Source organism: Aspergillus brasiliensis, assembly GCF_001889945.1.
Source record: "Aspergillus brasiliensis CBS 101740 unplaced genomic scaffold ASPBRscaffold_6, whole genome shotgun sequence".
Lineage (NCBI taxonomy): Eukaryota > Fungi > Ascomycota > Eurotiomycetes > Eurotiales > Aspergillaceae > Aspergillus > Aspergillus brasiliensis.
In genome coordinates, this window is record NW_027137447.1 from 1,585,498 (window position 1) to 1,611,977 (window position 26,480).

General features: G+C 50.2%; 7 protein-coding genes across 7 annotated transcripts; 4 read left to right on the top strand and 3 right to left on the bottom strand.

Moving 5' to 3' along the window:
• Positions 1-148: 148 nt before the first annotated feature.
• ASPBRDRAFT_30438 (SKI complex subunit tetratricopeptide repeat protein SKI3) lies at positions 149-4,511 on the top strand (the record flags this gene model as incomplete). The annotated part of the gene is made up of 3 exons (XM_067622780.1): positions 149-264; positions 325-525; positions 581-4,511. 3 exons carry the CDS (start codon positions 149-151, stop codon positions 4,509-4,511), a joined length of 4,248 nt encoding a protein of 1,415 aa, XP_067479340.1.
• Positions 4,512-4,562: 51 nt separating this feature from the next.
• ASPBRDRAFT_586907 (OB fold domain-containing protein) lies at positions 4,563-5,505 on the bottom strand. The gene has a single exon (XM_067627942.1). The coding sequence runs from the start codon at positions 5,347-5,349 to the stop codon at positions 4,615-4,617; it is 735 nt and encodes a 244-aa protein (XP_067479341.1). The 5' UTR covers positions 5,350-5,505; the 3' UTR covers positions 4,563-4,614.
• Positions 5,506-6,794, top strand: ASPBRDRAFT_586906 (COG1/VPS51 family protein). Its single transcript, XM_067627941.1, has one exon. The coding sequence runs from the start codon at positions 5,662-5,664 to the stop codon at positions 6,583-6,585; it is 924 nt and encodes a 307-aa protein (XP_067479342.1). The 5' UTR covers positions 5,506-5,661; the 3' UTR covers positions 6,586-6,794.
• A 209-nt stretch (positions 6,795-7,003) lies between these two features.
• Positions 7,004-8,110, bottom strand: ASPBRDRAFT_55328 (DUF1917 domain-containing protein; the record flags this gene model as incomplete). The annotated part of the gene is made up of 2 exons (XM_067627373.1): positions 7,004-8,007; positions 8,062-8,110. The coding sequence occupies 2 exons, from the start codon at positions 8,108-8,110 to the stop codon at positions 7,004-7,006; spliced, it is 1,053 nt and encodes a 350-aa protein (XP_067479343.1).
• Positions 8,111-15,512: 7,402 nt separating this feature from the next.
• ace1 (putative C2H2 transcription factor (Ace1)) lies at positions 15,513-17,978 on the bottom strand (the record flags this gene model as incomplete). Its single annotated transcript, XM_067620962.1, has 5 exons — positions 15,513-16,485; positions 16,535-16,807; positions 16,859-17,067; positions 17,122-17,387; positions 17,444-17,978. The coding sequence occupies 5 exons, from the start codon at positions 17,976-17,978 to the stop codon at positions 15,513-15,515; spliced, it is 2,256 nt and encodes a 751-aa protein (XP_067479344.1).
• Positions 17,979-21,475: 3,497 nt separating this feature from the next.
• On the top strand, positions 21,476-22,060 carry ASPBRDRAFT_675027 (uncharacterized protein). Its single transcript, XM_067628904.1, has one exon. It carries the CDS (start codon positions 21,671-21,673, stop codon positions 21,914-21,916), a length of 246 nt encoding a protein of 81 aa, XP_067479345.1. The 5' UTR covers positions 21,476-21,670; the 3' UTR covers positions 21,917-22,060.
• Positions 22,061-23,969: 1,909 nt separating this feature from the next.
• ASPBRDRAFT_196214 (multicopper oxidase) lies at positions 23,970-26,378 on the top strand (the record flags this gene model as incomplete). Its single annotated transcript, XM_067620963.1, has 8 exons — positions 23,970-24,308; positions 24,365-24,461; positions 24,514-24,537; positions 24,584-24,973; positions 25,032-25,084; positions 25,145-25,289; positions 25,350-25,936; positions 25,998-26,378. The coding sequence occupies 8 exons, from the start codon at positions 23,970-23,972 to the stop codon at positions 26,376-26,378; spliced, it is 2,016 nt and encodes a 671-aa protein (XP_067479346.1).
• Between the last annotated feature and the right edge of the window lie 102 nt (positions 26,379-26,480).

Consider the following 26,480-nt stretch of genomic DNA (forward strand, 5'->3'; position numbering starts at 1 on the left):
GCGACCGGACCTCTGACGTACCATACGATCCATACCCGCTTGGGCTTCCCCACATAGCCAGCCTTTTCTCGACCGGCGCTCAGCTCCTCCACTTTGTCTGTCCAGAATCTCGCCTCAACAGGCCGGGCCATGAAGCAATTGCTCTAGAATGTCAAGCAAATCCGCTCTGAAGGCGGTGCGAACAGCACTCGACGCGAAGGATTTCGAGCTTGCAGCTGAGAAAGCCAAAGCTATTGTGCAGCAAGACCCTCAGATCTACCATGCGTGTGTTGCTCCGGCCCCGCGATACCTATGGCGCTGCTGCTCTGTCTAACCACCTTATAGAAATGTCTTCCTTGGTTTAGCTTTAGATAAGCTCAACAAAAACACCGAAGCTGAAAGAGCCTATCTTTCGGCAATCCGGGTCAAAGAGAACGACAAGACCGCGTGGCAGGGGCTCATCAACCTCTTTGAGAAGCAGGGAACACACAAGCTAGATTCATATCGCGACGCAGTCATCCGACTTGGCCAGCTATTTGCGGAAACGTACATTTCGATATTTTGTCTCCACTGGAACTGGGCAATCGCTAATTGAATACAGAGATGACAAAAACCGCTGCCAAGAATTGGTGGACAAGTACGTCGGCTTCGCGAAGAAGAATGGTTCTCGGTCGCAGTACAAGAAAGCCCTCGAATTACACCTGCCGTCATGCCCGCTCTACGAGTTCCTCGAGGGGAGAGTTCCCCACCCCTCGCACACATACCTCCGATTGATAGAAATGACCGAGGCGGAGGAGAAGGAGTTCATCAATAGGGAAATAGGGGAACGACGTACGCGACTGGGCGCAAAGATCGATCAGGTCACACTGGAGGTCAAAAGAGAGGCATTCAAACGGAGCGAGCTAGAGGAGCTTTACCGTGGACTTGTCAACTGGTCTCATGATGATCAAGTTCGACGTACCTACGAAGAGAAGCTGTTACAGCGAGCGAACGACACCCTCTCTGTACTACCAGCAAATGAAAAAGACGCCAAACGAGCAGAAGTATTGCAGGCTGCCCATGAGATGGTTATTATCAAGCACCCTTACGAGCTTGCTTGGAAGATCGTGCTAGAATGGCAAGATATCCAAACATTTTCGGAATGGGACCGCAATTTCCTGGACGACTTTATTGAATTCTTCCCTGAGGATGGTCTCTCTAAGCTGCTGAAAGGATTCTTGGCTAGTGACTTGTCACCATTTCCGAAAAAAGAGCCCAAAGAAGCTGCAAAGAAGGATGAAGAGTCCGAGAATAACAATGGCGAGAGCAATGAGCTAGGTGTCCAAGATAATCTGCTCTTGATGGTGGAAGGCCTTGAAGGATCTTCGACTTCGATCGTCGCTCATCGAGTTGTGGCCGAACTCTATCTCTCACTTGAAGAGTACGACAGCACAGTCGATGTCTGTCGCAAAGGCCTTCGGAATGTCCAGGACCTTGTCAAGAGGACTGGCATCAATCTGAGAAACACCACAGATGCACTCAACATAATGCTTGCGAACTCGCTTATTTATTACCAGTCTCCCCGCCATCACCCCGAAGCTAAGCGAATTTTCGAAGAGATCTTGGGGAGGGAACCCAAATCTACAAGCTGTTTGTTGGGTATCGGTCTGATTCTCAAGGTTGACGAGGATTACTCCGAAGCCGTCAATTTCCTGGAGCGTGCCTTGGAGCGAGACCCGACGAACATCAAAGTCCGCGGTGAGCTATCATGGTGTAGGGCACTCAACGGCGATATTGCATCTGGCTTGGAGGGTCTGCAGGACGTTCTTGAAGAACTTCAAGAAACAGAGTCCGACAATAGGGAATTCAAAGCGGAAATCCTCTACCGAGTGGGATACTGCCAGTGGGAGATTGACCCATCGCCAGCAGCGCGCAAAGACCGGACCGGTGCATACGCCAGCTTCCTCGCATCTATCCAGTCAAACATGAACTTTGCCCCTGCATATACAAGCCTGGGTTTCTACTATGCGGATTACAAGAAGGACAAGACACGAGCACGCAGGTGCTTCCATAAAGCATTTGAGCTGTCAGCGTCAGAGATCGAAGCAGCTGAGAGACTCGCCAAGACGTTCGCCGATCAGAGGGAATGGGATCTCGTTGAAGCTGTGTCCCAGCGAGTTGTCGATTCAGGGAAAGCCAAACCCGCACCGGGTTCGAAGCGCAAGGGCTACAGCTGGCCCTATGCAGCTCTGGGCACCGTGCAGATCAACAAGCAGCAGTACCCTAAAAGCATTGTGTCTTTCCAGGCAGCGCTCAGAATTTCTCCGAGTGACTACCATTCCTGGGTTGGTCTAGGCGAGAGCTACCACCACTCTGGCAGATTCATCGCAGCTACAAAGGCGTTTGAGCACGCACAGCAACTGGAGGATGTCCTGTCCGACAAAGAACAGATCTGGTTTGCAAGATACATGCTGGCTAATGTCAAGCGAGAGCTTGGCGAATATGAGGATGCTATTGCAAGATATGAAAACGTCTTGCAGGTGCGGCCTAACGAATTCGGAGTGGCCATTGCGCTGCTTCAAACGCTTACCGAGAGCTCCTGGAAGAGTCTTGATCAAGGCCTCTATAATGATTGCATTGAGCTGGCACGTAAAGCTCTACTGGTAGCCAAGTCGCTTGCTCTGGAAAGGGTCGACGTGTTCAACCTTTGGAAAGGAATCGGAGACGCCTGTACGCTCTTCTCTTACGTCCAGTCGAAAGCGGGTAGGTTGCCGATCGATGAGCTACGAGACCTGCTTGAAACTCAACTGGAACCTACGGCCCTGGATATCCTGACGGATGTTGATAATGTTGGTCACGACTATCTATCTTCGTTAACAGCCGAGGATGAGACTGCCAACAGGACAAGCCAATGCCTCTACGCCGCCATCCTGGCATACAAGCGTGCCATTCAGGTCTCCCTGCGGGACAGCCATGCCCAAGCAGTCGCTTGGTACAACCTGGGCTGGGCCGAGTACCGGGCTTACAGGTGTTTGCAGACTATCCTGAACACCGAGAACAAGAAGCAGTCACGTAAGCTCCTGAAGGCAGCTATGCGATGCTTCAAGAGAGCCATTGAGCTCGAAGCCGGCAACTCGGAGTTCTGGAACGCCCTTGGAGTAGCCACGACGAGCATGAGCCCCAAGGTCGCACAGCATGCATTCGTCCGCAGTCTTCACCTCAATGACAGGAGCGCCCAAGTCTGGACGAATCTGGGAACGCTTTACCTTATTCACAATGATATCCAGCTCGCCAACGAAGCTTTTACCCGGGCACAGTCCACTGATCCCGACTACTCCCCGGCTTGGGTGGGCCAAGGATTCTTGGCTCTCTTGTTTGGAGACCCTCAGGAAGCGAGAGGTCTGTTTGAGCATGCCTTTGATATCTCCACTTCGTCGAGCCGTTTGTCAAAGAAACAGTATACGATGAGCTTGTTTGACCATCTCCTATCGGATTCGTCACTATCGAATGAAATCTCACAACTCATTCAGCCATTTTTTGCCTTGCACCAGCTCTCCAGCCAGGACCCGTCCGACCTTCCGTTCGTCCATCTTTCTGCTCTCCTGGCGGAAAGAATTGGCGAGCACACAGACGCTGAAGCTAGTCTGCGGTTAGTTTGCGCAGGAATGGAAAGTGAATACGAAGTCACAGAATCCGCGTCGTCCCTTTCCCGCTATGCACAGGCCAATGCAGACATTGCCCGTGTTCTCCTTGCGCGCCACGACTTCGAAGAAGCTGCAGAGAAGGCGGAGACAGCCCTTATGCTGTCTGGAGAGGAAGATGCAGAGAAGTTCGATCCAGAGACAAACCGAAAGCTACGCCTGTCGGCGCATTTGACAGCCGGTCTAGCACACTACTACCTGAAGTCCATGGACAACGCCATCGACATGTTCCGTGACGCTCTTCAAGAAGCGGACAACGCTCCGGAGGTGGTGTGCCTCCTAGCACAGGTTCTGTGGGCCAAGGGCGGAGAAGAAGAGCGTGCTGTGGCACGCCAGCAACTATTCGACTGTGTTGAGGAGAACCCAGAGCACATTGGGGCTGTCACGCTCCTAGGTGCCATCGCGCTCCTCGACGCTGATAGGGATGCCATCGAAGCAGTTGAATCCGATCTGCAGAACATGATCACGAGAGATGACATTGAGATCCACGAACGCGGCAAGCTGATCAAGCTCTTGACTGCCATTTCGACCCTTGGATTCTCAGATAACTCTGGCATACCCGAGGATGCTCGACGCGTGGGCGAGGCCACCGCAGCGGTGATGAGATCGCCGTACGAACCTCAGGGCTGGGTAGAGTTGGCGTCCGCCACGCAGGAACTGTACCCTGCGGAGATGGCGACCAAACGAGCATCGAGGAGAGTTCCTCCCCGGAGCAACCTCGAGGCCATCGATCTCTCCGCGGCATACGCACAGACGGGCAAGGCCAGCGACGCGCTGCGGGCGATCATGGTTGCGCCATGGAAGCAGAATGGGTGGGAGGAGTTGAACCACGCGGTCTCAACGACCAGCTAGGCCTGTTATCACAAACAGAAGTTAGTATAGATGCATGTATTAGACACTCCATCGTCCACAATAAACACCCACTTACCATCTCAAAACGTTTACGACACACACACTACGTTCTCCCATTCTCTCCACCATTAATCCTCGCCAACAACCTCTCCTTCCTCCCTTCCCTCCACTGCACATCCAACCCCTCAATCTTCCCTCCCAAAACCATACACGACTCCGGCGTAAGCATCACCACCCCCCTCGCAACCGTAACATCCCTCACCACGACCTTCGCCCCAATAGCCAACTTCCCCAACCCAATCCCATTCACCTTAGCAAACTCAATCCCGACGGCCTTTGTCCCCACCGCATCCTGCAAAATCAGCCGATGCGGACCATTGCTACTCCCAGCATCCGTCGCGTTAACATTATTATTGGCAGCGCCGCCGTCCTCGTTATCCTCCCCTACATTAACCGTCCTCACAATCTCCCTCCCCCAAATGGCCTCCCCTCTCTCCACGCGCTCAATCGCCTCAACTTGACTCCAGAGACTTGTGCCGATGTCTTCGATGTCGAGGACTTGGAGTGGGATGGGGCCACTAAGACGGCGTTCTTGGATTGTGGGGTCGAAGATGTCGATGGGGAGGAGGGTTGAGGGGTTGCTGGTGCTGAGGGAGTCGCGGATGTCGGAGGTGAGGATGCGGAAGAGAGCTGTTTGGGTGAGGGCGCTGAGGGGGATGGTGCGTGAGGTTGATGTGGTTGTTGAGGTAAGGAAGGTGGTGAGCCAGGTGGGGGAGACGGGGAGGGATTTGGTGGTGAGGAGGTGGGTTGTTATTTGGGTGTGAGTATTTGATGTCATTGTGTATGGATGTCAGAATATGAGTTGAGAGGTGTAAGGTGAGTATAGGTGCATAATTGTGGTATTGGTGATGTGTTGTAGATAGTTCTAGTGCAAAATGTTTACTGTAGGAAATAGAGCTCCGATGCGGTGCGGAGCGGAGCGAATCCGGGGAACGGACCAGCAGCCAAGCTGGACCTCATCTCAAACTCTCCTTATCGGGTTGATCATTGATGAATCTCTTCTCCCTCCACTAATCACTACAAGATACACCCGCGCCTATAGTCTTCCTCTCCTCTACCTATTTCATCTACGACCGATCTTAATCTCGACATGTCAACCCTCTCATCCCCCCGCCCCTCAATTGCCTCATCCCGCGCACACTCCCCAACGCCAACATCCTCGCACCGACCCTCCCTCGACACCCTCAACACCAACTACAATCTCAACAACCTCAGCGCCTCCTCCACCCCTTCCACTGCTCGCGCCGTCTCCCCCTCTCTCCACCCACGCCGCAACCGCGCCGCCCTGCGCGATTACTACAACCTCAAACCCTCCTCCGCAGCGGATCCCAACAATGACGGGCGCCGCTCACGCAGCATCCCCCGGCACACCGACGCCGGCGACATCTCCAGCAGCAGCAGTAGCGGCACGGTCGCCGGCGCCAGCGGCCCATCTATACTATCCACAACCGGAACCGAACTCGACAGCCCGGACTTCGACCCGCAACGCTACGTGAACCAGCTCCTCGCTTCATCGTCGCTATCAACCGTCCTGAAAGCAGAGAACACGCTCGTTGGGGACATTCGCACGCTAGACAGTGAGCGGAAAGCGCTAGTGTATGACAATTATTCGAAGTTGATCAGGGCCGTCGAGACAATTGGGAAGATGCGGCGGACGATGGATGATCGGGGTGCACCGTTGACGATGACGAAGACGCTGGGGCCGGCGATTGCGTTTGTGGCGGAGACGGCGGGGGGTCTGATTCAGGAAGGGGAGGAACAACAGAGACGGATGAAGGAGGTTAAGGAGAGTCAGGGAGGCGAGAGGAGGAGGGCTGAGAAGGGGACGGTGAAGTGGGTGCTTGCGGCGCCGGGGAGGGTGGAGAAGTTGCTTGAGGAGGGGAAGGAGGATGAGGCAGAGAGGGATTGGGATGAGGTTGCGAAGTTGTTGGATAAGTGGGAGGGCGTCAAGGGGGTTAAGGAGGTGAGGGAGGCTTGTGAGAAGGTTATGGAGGGGAGGAAGGGGGAAGCTTAGTTGAAGCTTCTTTACCTGAAGATCTTTCAAAGATGACCGACGAACAGTCTGGGGGGTTCCTCTTCAACGAGGTGCACGGAGAATGATCTCCCGAGGTCTGTATGGTGCACTCAAGCAGTCGACGGGCCATTTTCCAGGTCAGCTTCATACTACGGAGCTCAGTATGGCACCGGGATGCCTCGATATCACCTATTGACCTCTATCATCCAGCAAGACAGTCTACGCAGCTCGAGCTGGTCTCTGAGCTACTGCCTATCTTGTCCAAACCATTGACAAAGCGATATAGATTAATGAAACCATATACCCAGAATCTGCATACATACAAAACATCACATCACATCACATCACATCATATCATATCCAAGCTCAACCCACAATATCCAAACCAACACAACACCAAACTCACAAACTCACAATTCTACTTCTTCCCAAAATCCCGACTCGAGAACATACTCGCCCTCAGCCCCCACGCATTATTCCCCATGATGTCCAAATGCGTATACGCATCACACTTATAATAAATCGGCTTCTTATCCAAATCGACCAACTTCAACTCCGCCATCTTCCTCAACACCCTCTCAACATCTGCTTTATCCCTAAAGTCCTTCGTGTAGATAGCGATCAATCTCGCCTTCCTGGCGCCACCAACACCATTCTCATTATCGTCAACAGCAGCAGCAGTAGCAGCAGCAGTAGCCACCTTAGCCCCGAACCCCAACTCGCCTTTGGCTGTCGCCTCCGCCACTACTCCCCACACCTCATCTACCTTCTCCGACGACACGAACAACATCCACTTGCCTGAAACCACATTCGTCTGCTTAGCGAGAGCAGAGAGCTTCCTCTCCAGCTCCATACGAAGTTTGGTGATCTCCCGTGACAAGCCAGCCTGAGACTGAGACCGCTTTGGCTTCTTGCCATGTTCAGCTCGTATCTGGGCGGTCTTCTCTTCGTAGGCGCGTAGCTCCTTAGCCCCATCTGCTTTCAGTTTCTTGATGTCCGCTTGGGGAGATTGGTAACTATAGCTTGAGACGTAGATCCACGGGCCTGTGGCGGAGGCGGAGTGGGTAGTTGAGGGAGGCAGACGGGCGAGGAAAGATGAGATGGGTTCGTTGGGGGAGGGGCGGTTGGGTCTGACTGGGGTGGTGTCTGTGCTTGTCACAGGGACATCGAAATCGTGGGTTTGGATAGGAGTGGATGGGGGGTTGCTCGAGGGGTCCGGGGTGGACAAATTCATGGGTTGGACTGCATTTGATGCCTCTGGCTCTGAGGCTGGGGATGGTGATGATGAGGGCATGGCTTGTCTGGCTGAAAGCACCTTGTGCTTGATCGTATTATAGGAGTAGGCGTGGACGGTGCGCCAATAATTATCTGTGTCGAAGTCGGTGACCTCCTGCTCTAGGCGCGCGGTCTCCCCTTCTGAGCCTGTGGGGATGGTTAGCTGGTGCTGGGGGATATTTGCATGGAGGGAGTACAGGCCGTAAAAACTGGACTCGTCGGACAGATCTGGCATCGAGATGTCGGGCATTTGGGCTGTAGTTCTTATGATAGCTATATGTAATCGATGGATATTATCTAGATGACGCTGTATGAGTTGAGGTAGGGGATAGAGGAGGAAATGAATTGAATGGGGAGGGCCTGGTTGAATGAGGCTGAAGGTGGAACAAGTGAAGGTGACCGGGGCTTGTCACTCCCAACCCATCACTGCCACAGTCACTGTGCCATTTATGGGTGAATTAGTGGACTAGCGTTTGCCTATAAATTAGCAGAATCTTTCTCCTTCTTCTCTTCTTCCCTTCTCTTCTTCCCTTCTTATCTTCTCCATCTTTCTGGTTGGTTATCTCCACTGCAGACATCTATATAGACTGAAATTTCTTACTATCTTGGACTCTAATAGGGGAAGTCAACTCTTGGTCATTATCTCTGCTAATATACAACATAAATCTTCTATAACCTGTTCACAATGGAGCAGGTGTATATTATTGCTCTATTGTCTGATATGGGCATTCAGAGTTCCATCTTGAGTGGTAGCCTGGACTCAAGTTGAAGAGCCAAGTCTATATTGATGAGGTTACATGATCTTTATCAATAGCATTATGCGTGTATCTCTATATAATATCCATGTAATGGACACTGAAAGGCGTCCGCAAAACTTCGTTCCATCATTTCTTCTTAAGCCAAGATTCATGGTGGAAGACAGCCAAAGCGCGTTGGGGACTGTTCAATGGTTTCCAGTTCGTAATATATGGAAGACTGCCCTATAGGCTGTGTGGATACAAAAACAACTATTCGGACGATGTTTGAGATATTTGAACATGCAACCTTTCCATGACCCACTGGTGGCAGTCTTCTCTCTTGCATAAGGAGCCATGGGACAAGACGGAAGAGATGAGGACTCACCAGTTGCCTATGACCCAGCAGCAAGATAAGCCCTGATGAAACCTGCTTGACATACCTGCTCCGCGGAAGCCCCAAGCTGCGTGCCCTTTTAAAAACCTACAACAGGAGGTTTTCGAATTGAATGGAAAAGTGGTCATTTGGTGCACAGGTCCATCTCAACAGATGTATATCGCGATGGCCTTAAACCATGCACATATCAATTGCTAAGTTTATCACTCCGACCTAACAACAAAGAGCGAATAGAACTTGTCAAAGACTTCACACCAAAGCATAACCAGTGTATGATTCTGATCTGCAGCTACTATGAACGCAGCAGGAGTCAACTTCCAGTACCTCTGTCGCAACACACAAGTTTGATGATAAAGCTACTTTTACTAGGGCCACATGACAGGTCAGGTTATTGACTCGGCACATGAAGCAGAGCATCAGACACGTTTTGTGGGAACGAGAAACTATATCCGAGGATTGCATTTCCACACCATGCACAGTAAGAGCCTGCAAGAAAAGGCTTATGACCTACTTACAGAGTTGAAAGCCTTGGTTGAAGTTGCACTGAATCACAGAATCAAGCAGCAAACCTGAACCATCTTCTGCAACATGATTTTTGCTACATCCCGTTGAAGTTGCACATCTATCATGTAGAGGCTTGTCTGGGCTTTCTATGTTTTCTAGGAATCAATATTGTCCGTTATCAAGAAAGTTGCCTCAGTCAGTCCGAACAATGTCAAGCGAGAAGCTGGTATATGTCAATATTGACTTCAAACCCAGATGCACTGATAGAGATACATTTGACCTCGGCAAGTCTTGTCACTGTGCCGCCAGCGTATGGAAGACGTAACCAGAAGAAAATATCTTGCGTTCAGCTTAATAGGGCTAGCATTCAGTGCATGGGTTCAGATAACTGATCCATGCGGGAAACGATACAACCGCCAAAGATATATGGACATCGCTACAATTATAAGGTAGCATACCAGCCAAGCACCCAGCAGCCATTAATGTCTTCCTCGGCCTCCTGTATACCAGTGACCTTCGGGGCAGTCTAGACACATGAAGGTGGGTGCAGCGCATCGGGCGGCACTAGTAGAAGCAAGTCTGGCTATATTCAAATGCTCGCTCCATAGATGCTTCGAACAGAACAACGTCCAACAAGCACTCCTGGAGTCCGCTGGTACGCTTCGTGGCTCCCTTCGCTATAGCGGCCTGGCGATCAACGACAGCGACGACCGATATGCATATCTTGACTGGCAGTGATAGTACGGAGGCTAAACAGATGCTGGAGCCCTAGTAGACTCCCTAACCAGCCCAACCTCGTCGTTACTCACGCGGGAGACTATGGAGGGTGACTCACTCTACATCTTTGATCGCTGTTCCGCACGTTCTGTTGCTCGATGGGATGGCCCAGCAGTCATAGCAGCTTGCGATTGGGTGCAGACAAGCTCTGCAAGTATCGACTTTTGCTTGACGCGTACACTGATCAACATTCTGTGGAAGTGATGGAGCACCCATTACTGTGACTTTGACAATGCCTGACGTACAGGACGCGCAAGATCACCCGAGTTGCGATGGACATATTCGGTATCGAGGACGGAAAATCGACAAAAGTAGAGAGTCCTCGCATCGGCAGCTCAGCAGATATTTCTCCTGCTTGTGGTTTGCCCTTGCCCTAAGACCTGACTCGACTTTTGGGAGAGCCAAGGAGCCTTGAAGAAGTCATTTGACTTAAAATTAGTTCTTCGTGTTTCTTCGGCTTCGGATTGGATCAGTCCCGCATGAAAAGATTATAGTGAGGCTTGCGTTTTAGACCCTTTGAATTGCGCTTCATTCGTCACTTGAAGATTTTTGAATACCGTATGCTGGCAAACACCCTGGAAGCGCACAAGTGAGTCAAAAAACCCAGCGTTGTCTCCCACGGCTTAGTGGCCGCTGCTTCAAGATACATCAGACCTACAGAATTTATGTCATACCAACAATGCTATGCCTGGGATCTCGAGCTTACAGGGCGACTCATCATGTCAGATGAAGAGATAGTATAGTCTAGTGTTTGCTATCTGCTACGGGCACCTACCCCTTTTTGTCTCTCTATTCTAACTCTCATTTTACTTCCCCTTTCTCTAGTATCTAATCTCTCCTCCTTACCTCACATCCTCTACTCGCAACTCTGCTTCGTCTACTCCATCCAATACAAGACCTCGCATTGACGCCCGTTCCCCCCTTCCACTACCAGCGCTTGCCGCGGACCTACTCTCGACAAAACTGACATCGCACAAATGGCGGGAGCAGCGGGCGGCACTATACCGGTGCCTCCGAGGGCGATTACTGCGTCCGACAGAACAGTGATGGATAAGGCGCTTCAGATATACCAGCGAGGACCCCCCCAATACGTGCCCCCGCCTCTGTGGTACGACAGGATGGCACCAGGGCCGGACATGCTAGGTGCCCGTAGCACTATCTGACATGGTTACCCAGCGTCCGGATAGGATCTACAAAGAGATCCGAGATATCTGCTGGGTCGATTCATTGAAGGTGGAAAGTCGTGGCACTATTCGTGAAGTCGCCTGGGCCCACTGCTGCTGAAAGACACAGATTATCCGACTTGATTTTTCACTAGTTTCCCGCACTATACAAACACCCGGTCGAAGACCAGCAGCCACGCGGCAGGGAGCATGATCATGAGCTCAAGGGGCGAGCTTAACATCCAAGACCTAGCGATGAAGCCAAAGTCCAGGTACTCTGTTTTACATATCAAACGATGTTGATAATCTAATCAACCATACTGGCTGACCCTCTGGAGCTCTTCTCAATGTTGCGTTGCATGAGATAGTCAGACTGGCATACAGATAGTCACCAGCGTCGGAATGACATACAATGCCATCTTCTCATCAAGGAGAGATCCTCGGCATCGTTCTAGATGGTGATTTACTCTTCGATGATGTGGCCATCAGAGACTTGTCTATGCTTTGAGAAACTTGTTGCTCTCCTTAAACATCCCTGAGGGCAAATCCCGTGCGGTTTTGCACAAAGAAGCGCTGAAGACAAAAGAGAAGAAGACATTGAAGAAGGACTTCGAGACTGGAAGTGCTTCGGTGAAGGACATGGTAAGCAATGACTGTTGCATCCTACATTGAAGAGGACGAGGCTCGCAAGAAGAGGGCCCACGCCGCGAAGCTGCGGGCGACGGTGGCGGCGAAGGGGGAGGACATGCTGACAATGAGACTGCCGCCCTAGTCGCTATGTAGATGGACAGAGTGCAATTCTATTTCGAGGCAGTATGCCATCTACGGCTAATTCGGTTAGAGATGCATTCACTCTAACGAGGACCGTCAATCAACCGACAGATGACAGATACGGGGCTCCTCCCTGATGATGAGCCATTGTGTCAAGACTCCTTGTTGGTGGTCGACCGGAACCTAAAATACTAATATTCTCAAAAGAGCCATCCAAAGATTATATTGAAACAAGAGAAATGGCTATCCTAATATCAACTCGAAATTGAGCGATGGCGGTTCCGCAAGGGGAACCATTTATTGCACGAGATTTCATCACCTTTCCTATCAACCTCGACTGCGTCCGCCATTGCTGATATTGCATCTCCTTCACCAATCATTACATATCCCGAGCCTACATTGATCCTGCTCTAGACAAGAGACATGCCAATCACAGCTACTATTGTGTACCCCAAGGATATCTCCCATTACAGGACTCCGAATCATATGAAGGTTGCACATACTCATAGCAAGAGAAAGCATCATTGCCAGCTGAGTGACCTCATTTCTCCTCTTTTCTCTTCTATCATAACACCACTCTTTCTTATAGCCATTAAACTATCTAAGAATATAGATTTTTCCATTCTCTCCTCATAATGAGAGCCGTCGCAATTAACTTTCACGTTCGTCTTCTTTTCTCACATCCAGATATTCAATATTCTCTACTCAATAACTAGTCGACAAGAATCCTGCCCCATTCTGCGTTTCAATGGATTCCGGCCCAACAACTCAATCCTTTTTCCAACGAAAAGTGTCTACTAACAGCAAACTGCAGTTGCTATGATTTTGCTACAACTGTCATACCCGATAGTGGTGAGCCTGCGTGCTGGGTCTCGATCGTGGATGAAATATTGCAACAGTATCAAAGTAGCACAAGGCTGCGGTAGCGTTGATCGCATTTAGTGCCGTGTCTGGTGGGTTGTAGACGATGTGAACAATTCGATTGACTACTTGGTACTATGCCTCCTTAGATCATACATCTCGGTCAATACGGAAGACATCCCAGCCGAACGACACGACTGGGAAGCAACCACTGCCCCGGACATGTCAATGAAAGGGACCCCGATGGCCCTATGCACAAATCTGTCGAGGCCCTTAAGACAAAAATAGTCAACACTGTGGATAACTCCGCTTCCGCAAAATACACAGCTGTCTGACGCTTGGGTATATCGCATCCTATCAAACCCTACTATTTTGACCTCCATCCGTGGCAAGCGCTCCTTGTAACCTGATAGGGAAAGTTATTTCCTATCTAGGAAGTAGAAAAAGGAAACTAGATCACACATAGTTGACGAATCGTATATTCAGCTACAAACGAATCGTTCGTCTTCTGGATTTGATTGTCAGACAAAACAGATAAATTCTTGTCAGGAATCCTACAATCGACAAAAGAACTCACACAGTCTATTGCCATGTTCATATTGCTCGGATAGTTTTTGAAATCGTTATTCCAAGACAATTGACTTGGATTGATACTATTTCCTACTTACCAAGACAGGACGGATCCTGCTTTCAGCATGTCCCTTAATATTTACTCACTATTCCAGATAGTCACTACTCGCAGCCATACCAACGACCATAAAGACAGAGAACCCATACAGTCTTTCGTATAGAATGAAAAGTTCTTATATTCACCGAAGATACTCCCTTCTCCCCTCCCCAAATAGGCACATACTAAATCGAGAAGATACGAACCGGTTACCAATTCCACTACCCTGACACCAACGCTCAATGTGTCTCAGACCGTCCAAGTCATCGGCCGGGTACATAGAGTGAACCAGAAAGAGCGGCAGAAGGTGTAGATTCTCTCCCAGAACCACACCTTAAGCCGGAAGATAGAGTACAAGAGCGTCGCGAAAGCGGTACCAGAGTACGCCGCTGATATTGACTGTATCGACCACAAGCAGACTGCCGGAGTACTCCAAGCAGTGAACCATCTAGAAATCCAAAGCCCTCTAGTCACGCTGAAACGCAGCGTATCAGGCATTACCTGCGGAAGTCGATTTTGTGTTACTGTCTAGCCAGCCAGGCCTCTGGAGCTGTCTGTCGCGAGCCAGAGCAGACAGAGTAGGTCACCGGGCCCTTTGCTAACAGGGAGATTATCCCTGTATTAGTGATTGAAACCTCTGGGAGTAGTAGTAGTGATCTTGTTGGCAATTTTAGCGAGTAATAAACCTCTAGTACCATCTCCCATTGATAAAGATCTAATGGACGTCCATTCCCACATTTCTCACTCGGAGACAACTAAACCCCCTTGGTCGCGAGTGCAAAGTGTTCAGACCACTATCTATGCAAGGCACGCAACAGACCCCCTCGTGTGCGTGGGCTTCGCGGATCCAGATGAGCAACGACCCTACGCGCGTCAATGCAGCGAAGGCGAGAGAGATCGATAACAGGACGAAGAATTTTTTGCCTACATACACCGAGCACAAGGCTCACCGGCGGGAGCACAAGTTCGGTCGACACTGCAACTAAACACTCTCACACTCATAGCCCATCTAAAAGGATGGAGGGAAGAACACTCCGGCCATTATCGAGGTGAAACGACATCAGTCCATCAGTACTATGTGTATACATACAGCTGAGGGCACTGCGACAGTATTTAATGCACTTCTGGTTACTCGTAAGACAAGTCGGAAGGTGGGTTGAGGATACATTGGGAACAAATGTATTGGTTGCTCGTTCATGGTTGGTGAGTTAACTATGTATGCTCGCTCACCTGGGTGACCATGACATACATGAAGTATGTTTAATGATGATCATAGAATACGATTGATGATTAAGATCATGATATCAGGCCTACAATGCAGCATATAATGAGGAAACTTCGGTTAGATCCTTTGAATGGAGACAGCATTTAAATTGCTCATGAAAGATGATAATAAGATTCGCTTTCGTCCATAGTCCCATATCCTGTAGCTTAACCTCCACTTTGCCGTCACCAAGGCCACAGGCAAAGAACGAAGGTCCAACCGTGAGGTGTAAAAAGAAAAGAAAAAAGGATGTTGCACTTCTGAAGGCTCTCGACTATGGTCGTGACTAGTGAGAGGGCAATCTATCCTCAGGTGATACATACAACTCGAATAATAGTGTAGAAGAAAAAACATAGGCTACTATGGCAGCCCTGTGTAACGAGCGGCCATTCTTTTGGTAAAATTGAAATCCCAGTCCTTAGTTTCGCTAAAAATAACGCCAAATGAAACGAGTGTCCGATACAAATCCAACAGAGACTCTCGACAGTTCATCCACTGCATGAGTGGACTACCCCTAGAACGGTGGCATCTGCGTCTGGTTGAACATGTACATGCTTTCATCTGGGAAAGTGTTGCTGTTGCTGCTGTTGGCACTGCTGTCGAAGAGCATGCTGTTCATGATGGAATCATCGTAAAAGGCTCCAATGGAGCTAAAGTCCATCTGGCCAGGCTGGTACATATGCTCACCGTACCCGAAGGAGGCGTCCTCGAAGAAGTCAGTCGTCCCGTTGAGAGGAGCAAAGTCATTGTCGGTATACAAGACGCAGTCTTCGTGCTTCAGCTGGGAGTACGGGTCCTGCAGAGGTAACATCGGGTTCTGTGCATAGTTGACGAATCCCGTGGGAGATTGGAGAGGGCCGGTCACCGGCGTGCTGAGCTGAGCAGGACTGACTTGGGGTGGGCTCATTTGAACTGAGCTTCCCTGATCGGGGCTCATCTGGAGGGACTGCATCTCGGCAGGGCTGGCATGGTCGGGGGTCATCTGGAGCGGACTCATATGGTCCGGACTCAGTTGTAGCGGGCTCATATGGTCGGCAGTCATGTGCAGCAAGTTGTTGACCTGATCCGGAGTCATCTGCAGAGAGCTGATTTGATCCGATGCCATCTGGAAGGAGGCCAACTGGGCGGGGGCCAGCTGAGCAGGGCTGACTTGGTCGTGGCTCAAGTGCAGTGGGCTCGACTGAACCGTGCTCTCTTCAGATGGACTGGCGCGAGCCGAAGTGGCCCGCCGTTTGGAATTGCGTCCATTATTCTTGGCGCGCACATAGTTCCAACCGTGGGCTTTCTCCATGTGCTGCTTGCAGTTACTCTCTCTCTTAGACTTGTATGCGCAGCCACTGAATGTGCAGGCATACATGCGGGGCGTCGTTGAATGACGATCGTTAACGTGACGCTCGTTCTCCTTCTCGGTAGGCCACCCAAGCTCGTGGTACTTGCATCCTTCAAACGGGCACTTGAATGGACGTGAGTGCGTTTTCTCATGTTTCCTACAACATCGTTAGCAGTCGTATGATTTCATTCCACACGGACACTTACGTCAAATCACAGGGTCTCTGGAAGATCTTGTCACAGTGAGAGCACTTTGTGTTGATGTTCATGGGGGGAGCGTTCTTCTTGCGGCGAGCCATAGAGCGCCTGGCTCCCTCATCCCCTTCACCAAGACTAAGCGTACGCTTCACCAAGGCAGGGGCGTGGGCATCATAAGCCTCGCCTGTCTGCATAGAGACCGCTTGGCCTTCCTTTTGTGCGACAAGCTCAAGAGGACGTCCAGTTTGGCTCATACCACCCTCCAGAGTCAATTTAAGCTCACTATGATAGTTAGCTTCCGATCCTAACCCATTGCTAGAAGTGACGACATACGATGCGTCTTTCTTGTTCTTGCGAGCCTCATCCCGCATGGCCTTGAATCGGTGAACCTGGGCAGTGAGGTCGAGAAAGTAGGAGTTGCTGTAGCTCTTATCGGTAGGGATGCACAGATCACGGGGGTCCAGGTGAGTGTAGGTCTCACTCAGACACAAGATCGTAGAAGTGCAGAACTGGTAGTAAGAGCCAACCTCCGCTTCCACGTCCTGCAAGATTGTTAGTCGCAAGCAAGCTGGCACGAATGCTGGGATTGTACTTACAGCAGCTCCGTGGAGAAGAGCCTTCTCAAGATCACGAAGAGTACCAAGCTGCTTCTTCTCGATCTGCTCGCGAGCGCTTTCAACAAGGTGGTGGAAGGGCTTGCAAAGCTCCTGTCCAAGTAGGGGGGTGAGGATGCGCTTTTCAATCTCCTGGCTCGCGCCGAGGCTGAGGTTCTGCTTTGGGGCAGCTTCAGGATCAACTGCCATTAAGGAGCTGGAAATAGCCGACTGTGTGCGCGTGACAGTCTTTGAGCGGCTCTCTTTGGCTGCAGGCAAATTAGATAAACTGCAGGTCAGGGGGGTTAGAGCAATGATAACTCACCTTGGCGTGCGGACGCCGTCTCACAGCTGCTAATGGATGTTCCTAGACCGCTGTCGGAAGGGTGGCAGTGCACCTTTCTGACCTTCGTCTGCGAATCCTTCCTTGATGGGCCTCTGCGTAGACCGTAATGGAAGGAGTCTTCTTTGCCGGATTGTGAGCGCTCGAAATGGATATCAAGATAACCCCGGGGAACTGGGAGGTCGTCGTGCTCTTCTCGAGGCGCAGAGTCGCTAGATTCCAGGTCGAAGCGGCTCAAGAGCTTGTTCATACGCTGCTGACCGGCGAGAATGGCCTGGAGAGCGGCAGGGGAGGTCGAGGAGCGACGAGGTGAACAGGCTAGGTCCGCGAGGGGATCCTCATCATCCGACGAAGAGGGGCTTTTCGAGTGAAAGGTTTGGTTTTTCTTGAGCTGATAGCGCGAGCGAGGAAATGCTTGAACGTCTGCCGTTGAAGCGAGCGATGGAGGTCGTGAGACGAGACGTCCTCGCCGAGGGTTTTGCGACTTCATGGCGTCTGGATTCCGAATGGTATTCATGGTGGGCGAGGAGTAGCGGACGTTACTGAGTATGGCACACTCCTATTGCCGCGGTGAGTCACTTGTCCGGTATGTTCGCGGACAGAAACTCGGGAGGTCGATGAATGTACACTGTTGATGCGGCTCTAACGACGTACGGCGTAGGCGATGGGCTGATTCGAGAAGATAGAAGGTCAGTTGGTTTCTGGGATGGTCCAGAAGGATGGAAAAGGGGTATATCATGGGCGCTGGGGCTGAAAGTTGGGAAACTCACTGGGACTGGGGCTCACAGGCCTGCGTTCTGACCGGCGACGATGGTATCTCGAGGATCGAAGACTCCAGGCGAAGGGAGAAGGGGGTGACGGGAGGCCCCGGGCGGCTTATGGTGAAAGCAATCAACACCCCTTACGGTGGAACCAAGCAACGAGAAAGGATCTAGGCTTATGAATGACCTAAAATGGACGCTATACAGGAGGATTGGGGGAGGTGAATAATGAATAGTATGGATAGCGGAGATAATAGAACGTGGAAGGAAAAGGATGGGGTCAAGTATGGATCATGGCACTTGGAAGGTAAGGGAGACTGAGGCTGTTCATCCGGGCTGAGTCGTCTTCGATGTCTGCCTGATAGACGAGTTGCGCTAGCCTACTATAGGAATAGTCTGTAAGCAATAGGGGGTTGCCATTGGATGGAGCATCTCGCATTGCCCCATCGGGGACAGTTTTCTTGGACGGCCAAGACAGTAATCCGTTTTCACGCTTTGCATCGAAGATTGATGTGTAAGTTACGGGGGGATGGTAATACATCCGTGGTCGGGGCCGTTATCTCCCGGTCTCCGCCTCTTCCGGGTCCCGCTCCCACCAGGGCTGACCATTCAGAGAGCGGAATGCCTCCATTGGAGTGGGGTTTCAATACCGGGACTGCCGAAAATAGAGACCAACGGGGTCGATGGAACTAGTAACAGTACCCATACGCTCCAGAACCTCGGAGGAACTTTGGGCAATTTAAACTTTATCCTTGACCTTGCTGTCCTTTTCTTCGTAGACTGACTTACTAGTATGGTAGGTAGACTGAGTGATGTCTGTTAGATTTAGGGAACAAGCCTTTGATCACATCCGCAACGGATATACGGAGAGTACTAGTACCTTAGCAGGAGCACTTCATCTCCTAAGTACGGAGTAGTAATCGCGCAAACTCTCATCCGCCAACACGATACCCCGCTGAGGAACCAATCAGAATTTGAGTCTCCGCTTACTGCCATCATATGATACCACAAAATAAATACGACTACGAAACTGCCTACCAACCTGGGAAACCCATAATCAAGACCAACTAAGTCACCAACAAGGCCGAGCTTTGCACTGACCTTTGCCATGGAGGACCGAACCGCGGATGTTGCTGATACCATTGGATCTGTCTCTTATGACAGGCTGATCTTTTCTGAGCCAATCCCTAGCCGCCTCGTAGCCACCCACGTAGAAAGCCGGCGTCGAATCTGATGCAACCAAAATTCTCGCAAGCCTTCGCATTTGTGGATCCTTGTGTTTTCCTACTGACGACGGAGTACTACGTACACAGGAAAGGGAATGAGCCTCATTGGTATGACGATGAGGTGCATGGCAACCCTTTACCAACTGCCAACAACATTTCACTGATTGGAAGGGTCTCCGACCGCTTGCAGCTGGGCAACAGCCAATGATAATATTTACAGTGGCCTTCCTATCTGTTGCGCTGACGCGCGGGAGTCAATCTCGTCCTCACCCTACATGGTTTTGTCGCAGGCTGGGTTTTTTTTTTCATTCCCCGACCGGGATGCTTTCGAATACGAGGCTACCTCGAATCTCGGTAGCCCCCAAGTGAGACATTATCAGACTAAGGAGGACAAACCATTACAAGGACCACTAGAACAAAGTGGAGTGCACTCAAGAGCTCAGCGATTTGAATGCTGTCTTGATCTTTGTAGATAGTCCAGTCTGGTCCAAGTTGTGCATGTCACGGCTTCGGGATGTCTGCTGCGCCACGATCAAGACCAAGGTCAAGAGGCGCCAAACCTGTCATGTCTCTGCTTCTTCCCTTCTATGGTCACTGAATTCTCGAGCTCTGCAAACACTAGACTTATTGCGGAATGGGAGTTTATTCCACCCGTTTCTATATATTATATCGTGCTCCTGCCGCCAGCGAAGGCAGCACAATTTCTGCTGGAACATGGACGGGATCCCCCTGTCAGCCGTTGAGAGTTGCCAGACGCAGTGTCTGTCCATTGACCACTCACTAGTAGTTGCAGGTAGTCGCGCAAGTGAACTATACATAGCAGAGTGTTCTGAATGCAGTCGGGGCTTTTTTTAGCCCGCTCATCAATTGGCCTATCTGGTGTTTCAGCTGGTGATCTTCCCACCACTTTGGGCTCATTGCAGTCAATGTCAAATATCTCGCGTCGAGGTGCGGGAAGATCGTTCTTTGACCTGAACAGTTACATATCCAGTGATCTGCTGACTGGTGAGACGTGTCTGGTCTCGTGGTAACCAACAGGTACTGAAATATCTTTGCCTATCACACCCACTGGGCCTTTCCGCTCCTGTGTAGATGTAGATAGATCCATCTATCTCTGTGTGACGCGCTTTCTTACCTAAGATTACCTATTCCACGTAACTACTTCTAAGGGGTTGTTCCTGAACGTTCCTGCTTCAGTGAAAGTACCTACTCAGGGGCTCACGTTCCTGTGAAAAGGGCCAGAATGAATGCAGAAGGGGCTGAATTGGTGATGTGGAACATGGAATTAGGAATCCTCAAACTTGGATCCCAAGCGGAAATTAATCTGTGGTGATGCCGATAGTTACCCGTCACATTTTCTCAACTTTTCTACCGTACACTATTGTCAATGTGCGGTTTTCCCCTTGGCATACGGAGTATGTAAATAGTAATTAGTACCGTGAGGCTTTTCCCCCAAGTATCCACTTTACCATCGACATACTAGTCCAGATTTACTCTAGATTTTCTCCTTCACGAACCTAGTTCCTTCAGCGTTCACCACAGCTCGAGGCGATCAACTGGAAGCAAAGCATACTCCGTCAACCGTAGTACATGGCTACACCCTCTTCATCTTGGCTAACTCCATGAGGACGGTACTTGTCGCCTTACCCGCTATGGTTTCCAAGCGTCCTACCCGACCAATCCTGGGACGAATATGCACAGTACAGTGGAAGCCCGCTCATATTCACAGAAAAAGGGAAAGCCAAGACCTTGCATCTTCCCAAAAACCATCTTCGTCATATTCCCCCTCTCTCGTGGGAGCTTCAATTATCAGGGGCATTCCTCGGGTCTAATTCGGGCACTAGGAGAATTTGACTCGGCGCTACTATACTGGGTTTTTCCCCAAAAAAGAGGCTTGTGGAAATTTGACAGCACATTTGCTGCAAAAGGAATAGCAATTGACTGTCGCTTGTTCTCTCATTGAGCTGGTTGAGTAGTTATTGACTGATATCCGATTACTAATTGAAAGGACCTGGCTTAGATCGGTCTGAGTAGGTATAAACTACCACGGGTTCGTTTCTATGGGGCTTTTCGGTCAAAAAGAACATTTGCTTTAGCCAAGTCACCCATTACGCGACTCTTGTGCCAAGCAGAGAATAGGAGGCTGACACGGTCCGTTCTAGATCTGGAGATGGGATTATTACACCATTGGCGGATAATGCGGTGGTTCAGGAGATGACACGATGGGCTGGCTTAGATGGAGAGGCGGGTGCTCTCTTTGCTTCTTCTTCGATGCTGTTGCTAACGCCTCAGCCAATTGCGTTCAAAAGCAATTCCTATGGGTAATGAGGCGAGGGGTATTCTGTGCCCATGGATCGTCAATGGGGCGGCATGTAAAATGTGCACTTGATTCCGCGAGCCTCAACCTAGTCACATATGCTGTCTTGAACATGAGGCTCTACATTGCTATGTGCTACACACATTACTGACAGCAAGGCGAATCCTCCATCCACGTCGATCTTGGAATGTAGCCGCATTGCTGAACCACTTCAAACCGAGCCTAAGCGAGTCTTTCATTTCGAAATCTAGGGGCCACCAATAATCTGCGTGCTGCTCGCAGGGTCCGCATGGCGGTTACACAACAAATGTCGGTCAGTCGCAGGGAGGTTTCGATCTTCGTATTGATTGGCGCATATCGGGCAAATGAACCATCAATAATGCATGCGTCCTCCGGCCACTTTCAAGGCCACACCCGGCGCAATGGGTCAGTAGTGGATGTGGTCGCAAGGATTGCAGAGAAATGGCCCCCGCGACCAGTCGTGCGGCTCCTGGTTTCTGGGTTGATCCTCGAAACACTGAATACAACTCCCCACTGGCCTTCCAGGTTTTGCTTTTAAAAGCCGCGCAAGAACTGTAGAGCAACAATGAGCTCGCTTCAATGGAATCGGAGGCGAGGAATCTCGTTTCAACCCACATACGCAAGCAATTGCCCAGCGATCTATCCAGACCATTATAATTGATCCCGAGGGAGCGGAATTGTTAAACATCGGCTAACCTGCCTTGTCACATACTGGTAGATATCCGACTGATTGGTATGGTTTGATTCCTGCTAACACCCAGGTCACCCGATGAGACTACTTGAGTAGACCACGACAACCTAGTCAAGGGATTAAATCAAAATACTAGCTTTATTATGATTGCAAGCCCCCAGTAGTGTCAAATACAGGCTTAACGACAAACCTTATAATATAGGCTCCATCATCTACTCTGATCCATGCTACCAGGAAGACGGTTATGCCGTCAAAGGGGTTCAACGAACTCCCGTATCCTGCTCAGAAGGCCATAACACCTTATCGAATATATGGATATATCTATGCTTGTGAAGCGGACATAGATTCCCGGGTTATGCACATTGAATACGGGGAACCGGGATACCTAATGTGCAGTTCGTATCCATCTCAGATTGTCTAACCCGATTCTTTGGGTAGTAACTCATCTATCCAGTGGGACTCCGTAGTCTACGCCATAAAAGCATACATTGGCCAGGGATGATGTGGACTTGCTGAGTTCAGCGGTAAAAGGTCATAGAGTTTGTTGATGTATCAACGGCGGATGCTCGCTTGCCGCTTACTACGAGTGAGAAGCCGACGACACAGCTATTAATTCATCTAGTTCTATAGCGATAGCGACCAGGGTTCGCTGTATATATCTGTAATTGCTTTATCGAGAGGCTAGTCACGCTGACTAGATCTCAGCAGCGCCCGATACGAACGTCATTAAACTCTGATGTACATTGCCTTGCCGGTAATGGCTGGAGCCATTAGCATCCCACTTGGCTAGAAGTCATTCATGTACTGCCGTTGGCTGGTAGGCATGCCTTGGGAATAGGGTTGCACCCATGATTTGGTCCATGGGCACTGATAAACTTTTGTCAGTCTCTATCAATGTATGCGTGCTTCATCTGAGCATAATGAGCCCGAGATGATTGCGCAAAGGCTGCCTGAGACTTTCGTATTCTCCATCCCCTGACCATGTCTCTGTCCGATTGCTGGGCTGAATGTACACGATTGATTCTATACTAGCACATCCTCAATCTTACCAAAACCTTAGGATCCATACGTGTCAAGCTTAAGAACTAGGTTCGGAGGTTTAGTATAAACCATGATTTCTTCACATCGCGAATCCGGCAGCACCGGACTTGATGCCACGGAACTGATTGGATAGCATACTATCATATCCGACCTCACTTGCTCTGTTAAACGCAAGCCACAGCAATGCTTCGGGAGACGCCTGTTCGAACATCCAAGCAATCTCGCAGCTTAATGGGCTTATCCCGTACGAACAAGCAAAGCTGCTCGTTAATGGGTTGCCTCTATGTCAGGGATTATCGCTGCCGCATGATTCCAGGCCCGGCCTGGTCAAGGACATATGATATTGCTTGCTTTTCCCAAATAGCAGACACACTCCGTTCTACAGCGAAAAAGCCCATGTTGATAGGATTGAGTCTTGAAGACCTTGCCAAAGGCCAGAGTACCATCCAAAATGACTCTAAAAACCTACATCATTGCTATCATCACTTATTTCGGCTTTCCATCATTTCATGGTTCTCAAGAATCCTCATTGCAATACCCGTTGCAATTTGATGATGCAGATCTCACGCCTCCTGCTCCCAAGATTCTCTCATTTGTTCCCCCTGGTGCCGCGGAGGAGACCCAAGGCGAGCCCTTTAGGTGCCACTATCCTTCCATGGCGGCTGATTACACCTACAATCCTTCGCCGGAGAACCGAAGCGTCTGGCTGAAACATCGGACCAATTCTTCGCTGGACTTTGACATAAACACGGACTTTGAAACGAGATGGCCTGTTGGTGTTGAACGCAAGGTATGTTCGAGTAGATCTAGCTCACTGGTGTGCATTATCGAGCTTACTAGCCCTAGTACATTCTTACGGTGGGTGAAAGATCATTGAATCTGGACGGAATAGGATTTCCCTACGCCAAGGTCTTCAATGATAGCTACCCTGGACCTTGGATCCGTAAGTACTAAACTCTCTATAGCTTGTCAGGATATTGCTCACAAGTCTATAGAGGCGTGCTGGGGAGACTGGATAAGTAAGTGGTGTGAATATTCCGCCTTTCCCAATGCTAATAGCAGCAGATATCACCGTCAAGAACAATCTCAGAAAGAATGGGACTGCAATCCACATGCACGGACTTCGGATGCTCAATAATGGCCTCATGGATGGTGTGCCTGGGGTAACTCAATGCCCCATCGCCCCAGGAGATACTTTCAGCTATGTGTTCAATACAACCCAGTATGGCACAACATGGTACCATAGTCACTACAGTCTCCAGTACTCTGATGGTGTGCTGGGGCCATTAACCATCCACGGACCAACATCGGCAAAGTTTGACAAAGCCATTGATCCCATCATATTCACGGACCACAATCACCAAAGCGCCTTTCAACTATACTATCAAGAGCAGTTTGCGAATAATTCGACCCGAGTACCACCGAAGCAGACGAGTATCCTGCTCAATGGACATGGTGTGTCAGAAATACATGTTTTCTTTGGCACAAGTTATTGTGTATTGACATATTGTAGGGAGTTACGCTGGCTCTTTTCCGGAAAGGAGATACCATAAGAAGGTTCAAGCGGTAGGTAAACGGCTTGATCGTTGATAGCGATGCTTCTGCCTATCACTAATCGAGACACAGGGCAAAAGATATATCCTCAGACTCATCAATGGTGCAACCGATACCACCTTCATTTTCAGCATTGATGGTCACAACCTCACCGTGGTCGGTATGGATCTGGTACCGGTCCAACCCTACACTACCGACCATATATACATTGGAATAGGTATTTTACCGCCAAAGTCCGATCGATTCGAGATAATAGTACATTCTGACAAAAACCCAGGCCAGAGATACCATATCCTCCTCGAAACAAAAACCGACTTCACTGATTCCACGAACATGGCCTACTGGATCCGAACTGATCCCGCCAGCGGATGCCACAACTTCGAAACCATCCCAGACGCCAGACAAGGTATCCTCTGGTACGGAGGCGGTTCACATCCACCCATCCCCACAACGGATGCACATCCATACAACAACACCTGCAGTGATATGTTAGACTTGGTGCCGGTCGTTCCCTGGACGATTGATGAGCCACCTCCCATCATCCCAATGGTACGATATACCATGGCACAGTCACCTATCGAAACATTGAGCGTTACAATTGGCCAATGGAACCTCTCCGCCGTGGGAGACGATCCCCAGGCGACTGTCAACTTCTGGCAGTTCCTGAACGATACACTCTGGGTGAACTACGCGGAGCCAACGGTCAATCATCTGGACCCTCCATATAACAGCAGTGCTGTCATCTACTTAGCTGCTGAAGCTCAACCCGCGCAGACCACATGGAACTACATGTTGATCATCGGCGGTAACATCGTCGCTCCACCTCCAGTAACGGGAGGCAGTCTGGCTCCTGTCGCACATCCAGTAAGTGCTTCTACCCAACCTTCTTTCTTGGAATGATCAGGCCCTAATATGCACCTCCTAGATTCACCTCCACGGCCACGACTTCGCCATCCTACAGTACTCCACCGACAAGTACAACAGCAGCGAAGACCTAGACCTCAATCTGGACAACCCGCGTCGTCGCGATGCCGTCCTTCTCCCGCAGAATGGATTCATTGTGATTGCATTCAAAACCGATAATCCAGGCTCCTGGACTCTACATTGTCATATTGCATGGCATGCTTCTGCGGGGTTGGCTTTTCAGGTCCTCGAAGAGCAGCCGGCTTTCAAGGCGGGGATTGAGGAGTCCACTATTGCGAGGAATCAATTGGATAGGACGTGTCACAATTGGGATGTTTGGTTTGCAAATGCTTCGAATCATTGGAATCCCAAGGGGAGGTTTCAGGATGATTCTGGTATCTGAGTGATGAGCTTTGTATTCGGGAGGCAAACTCGGGTTTGAGTCTAAGTAACGATTTTTGTTAGTCGATGAACGTGACTAGATAACTAGTGAAGGGAGGTCTTC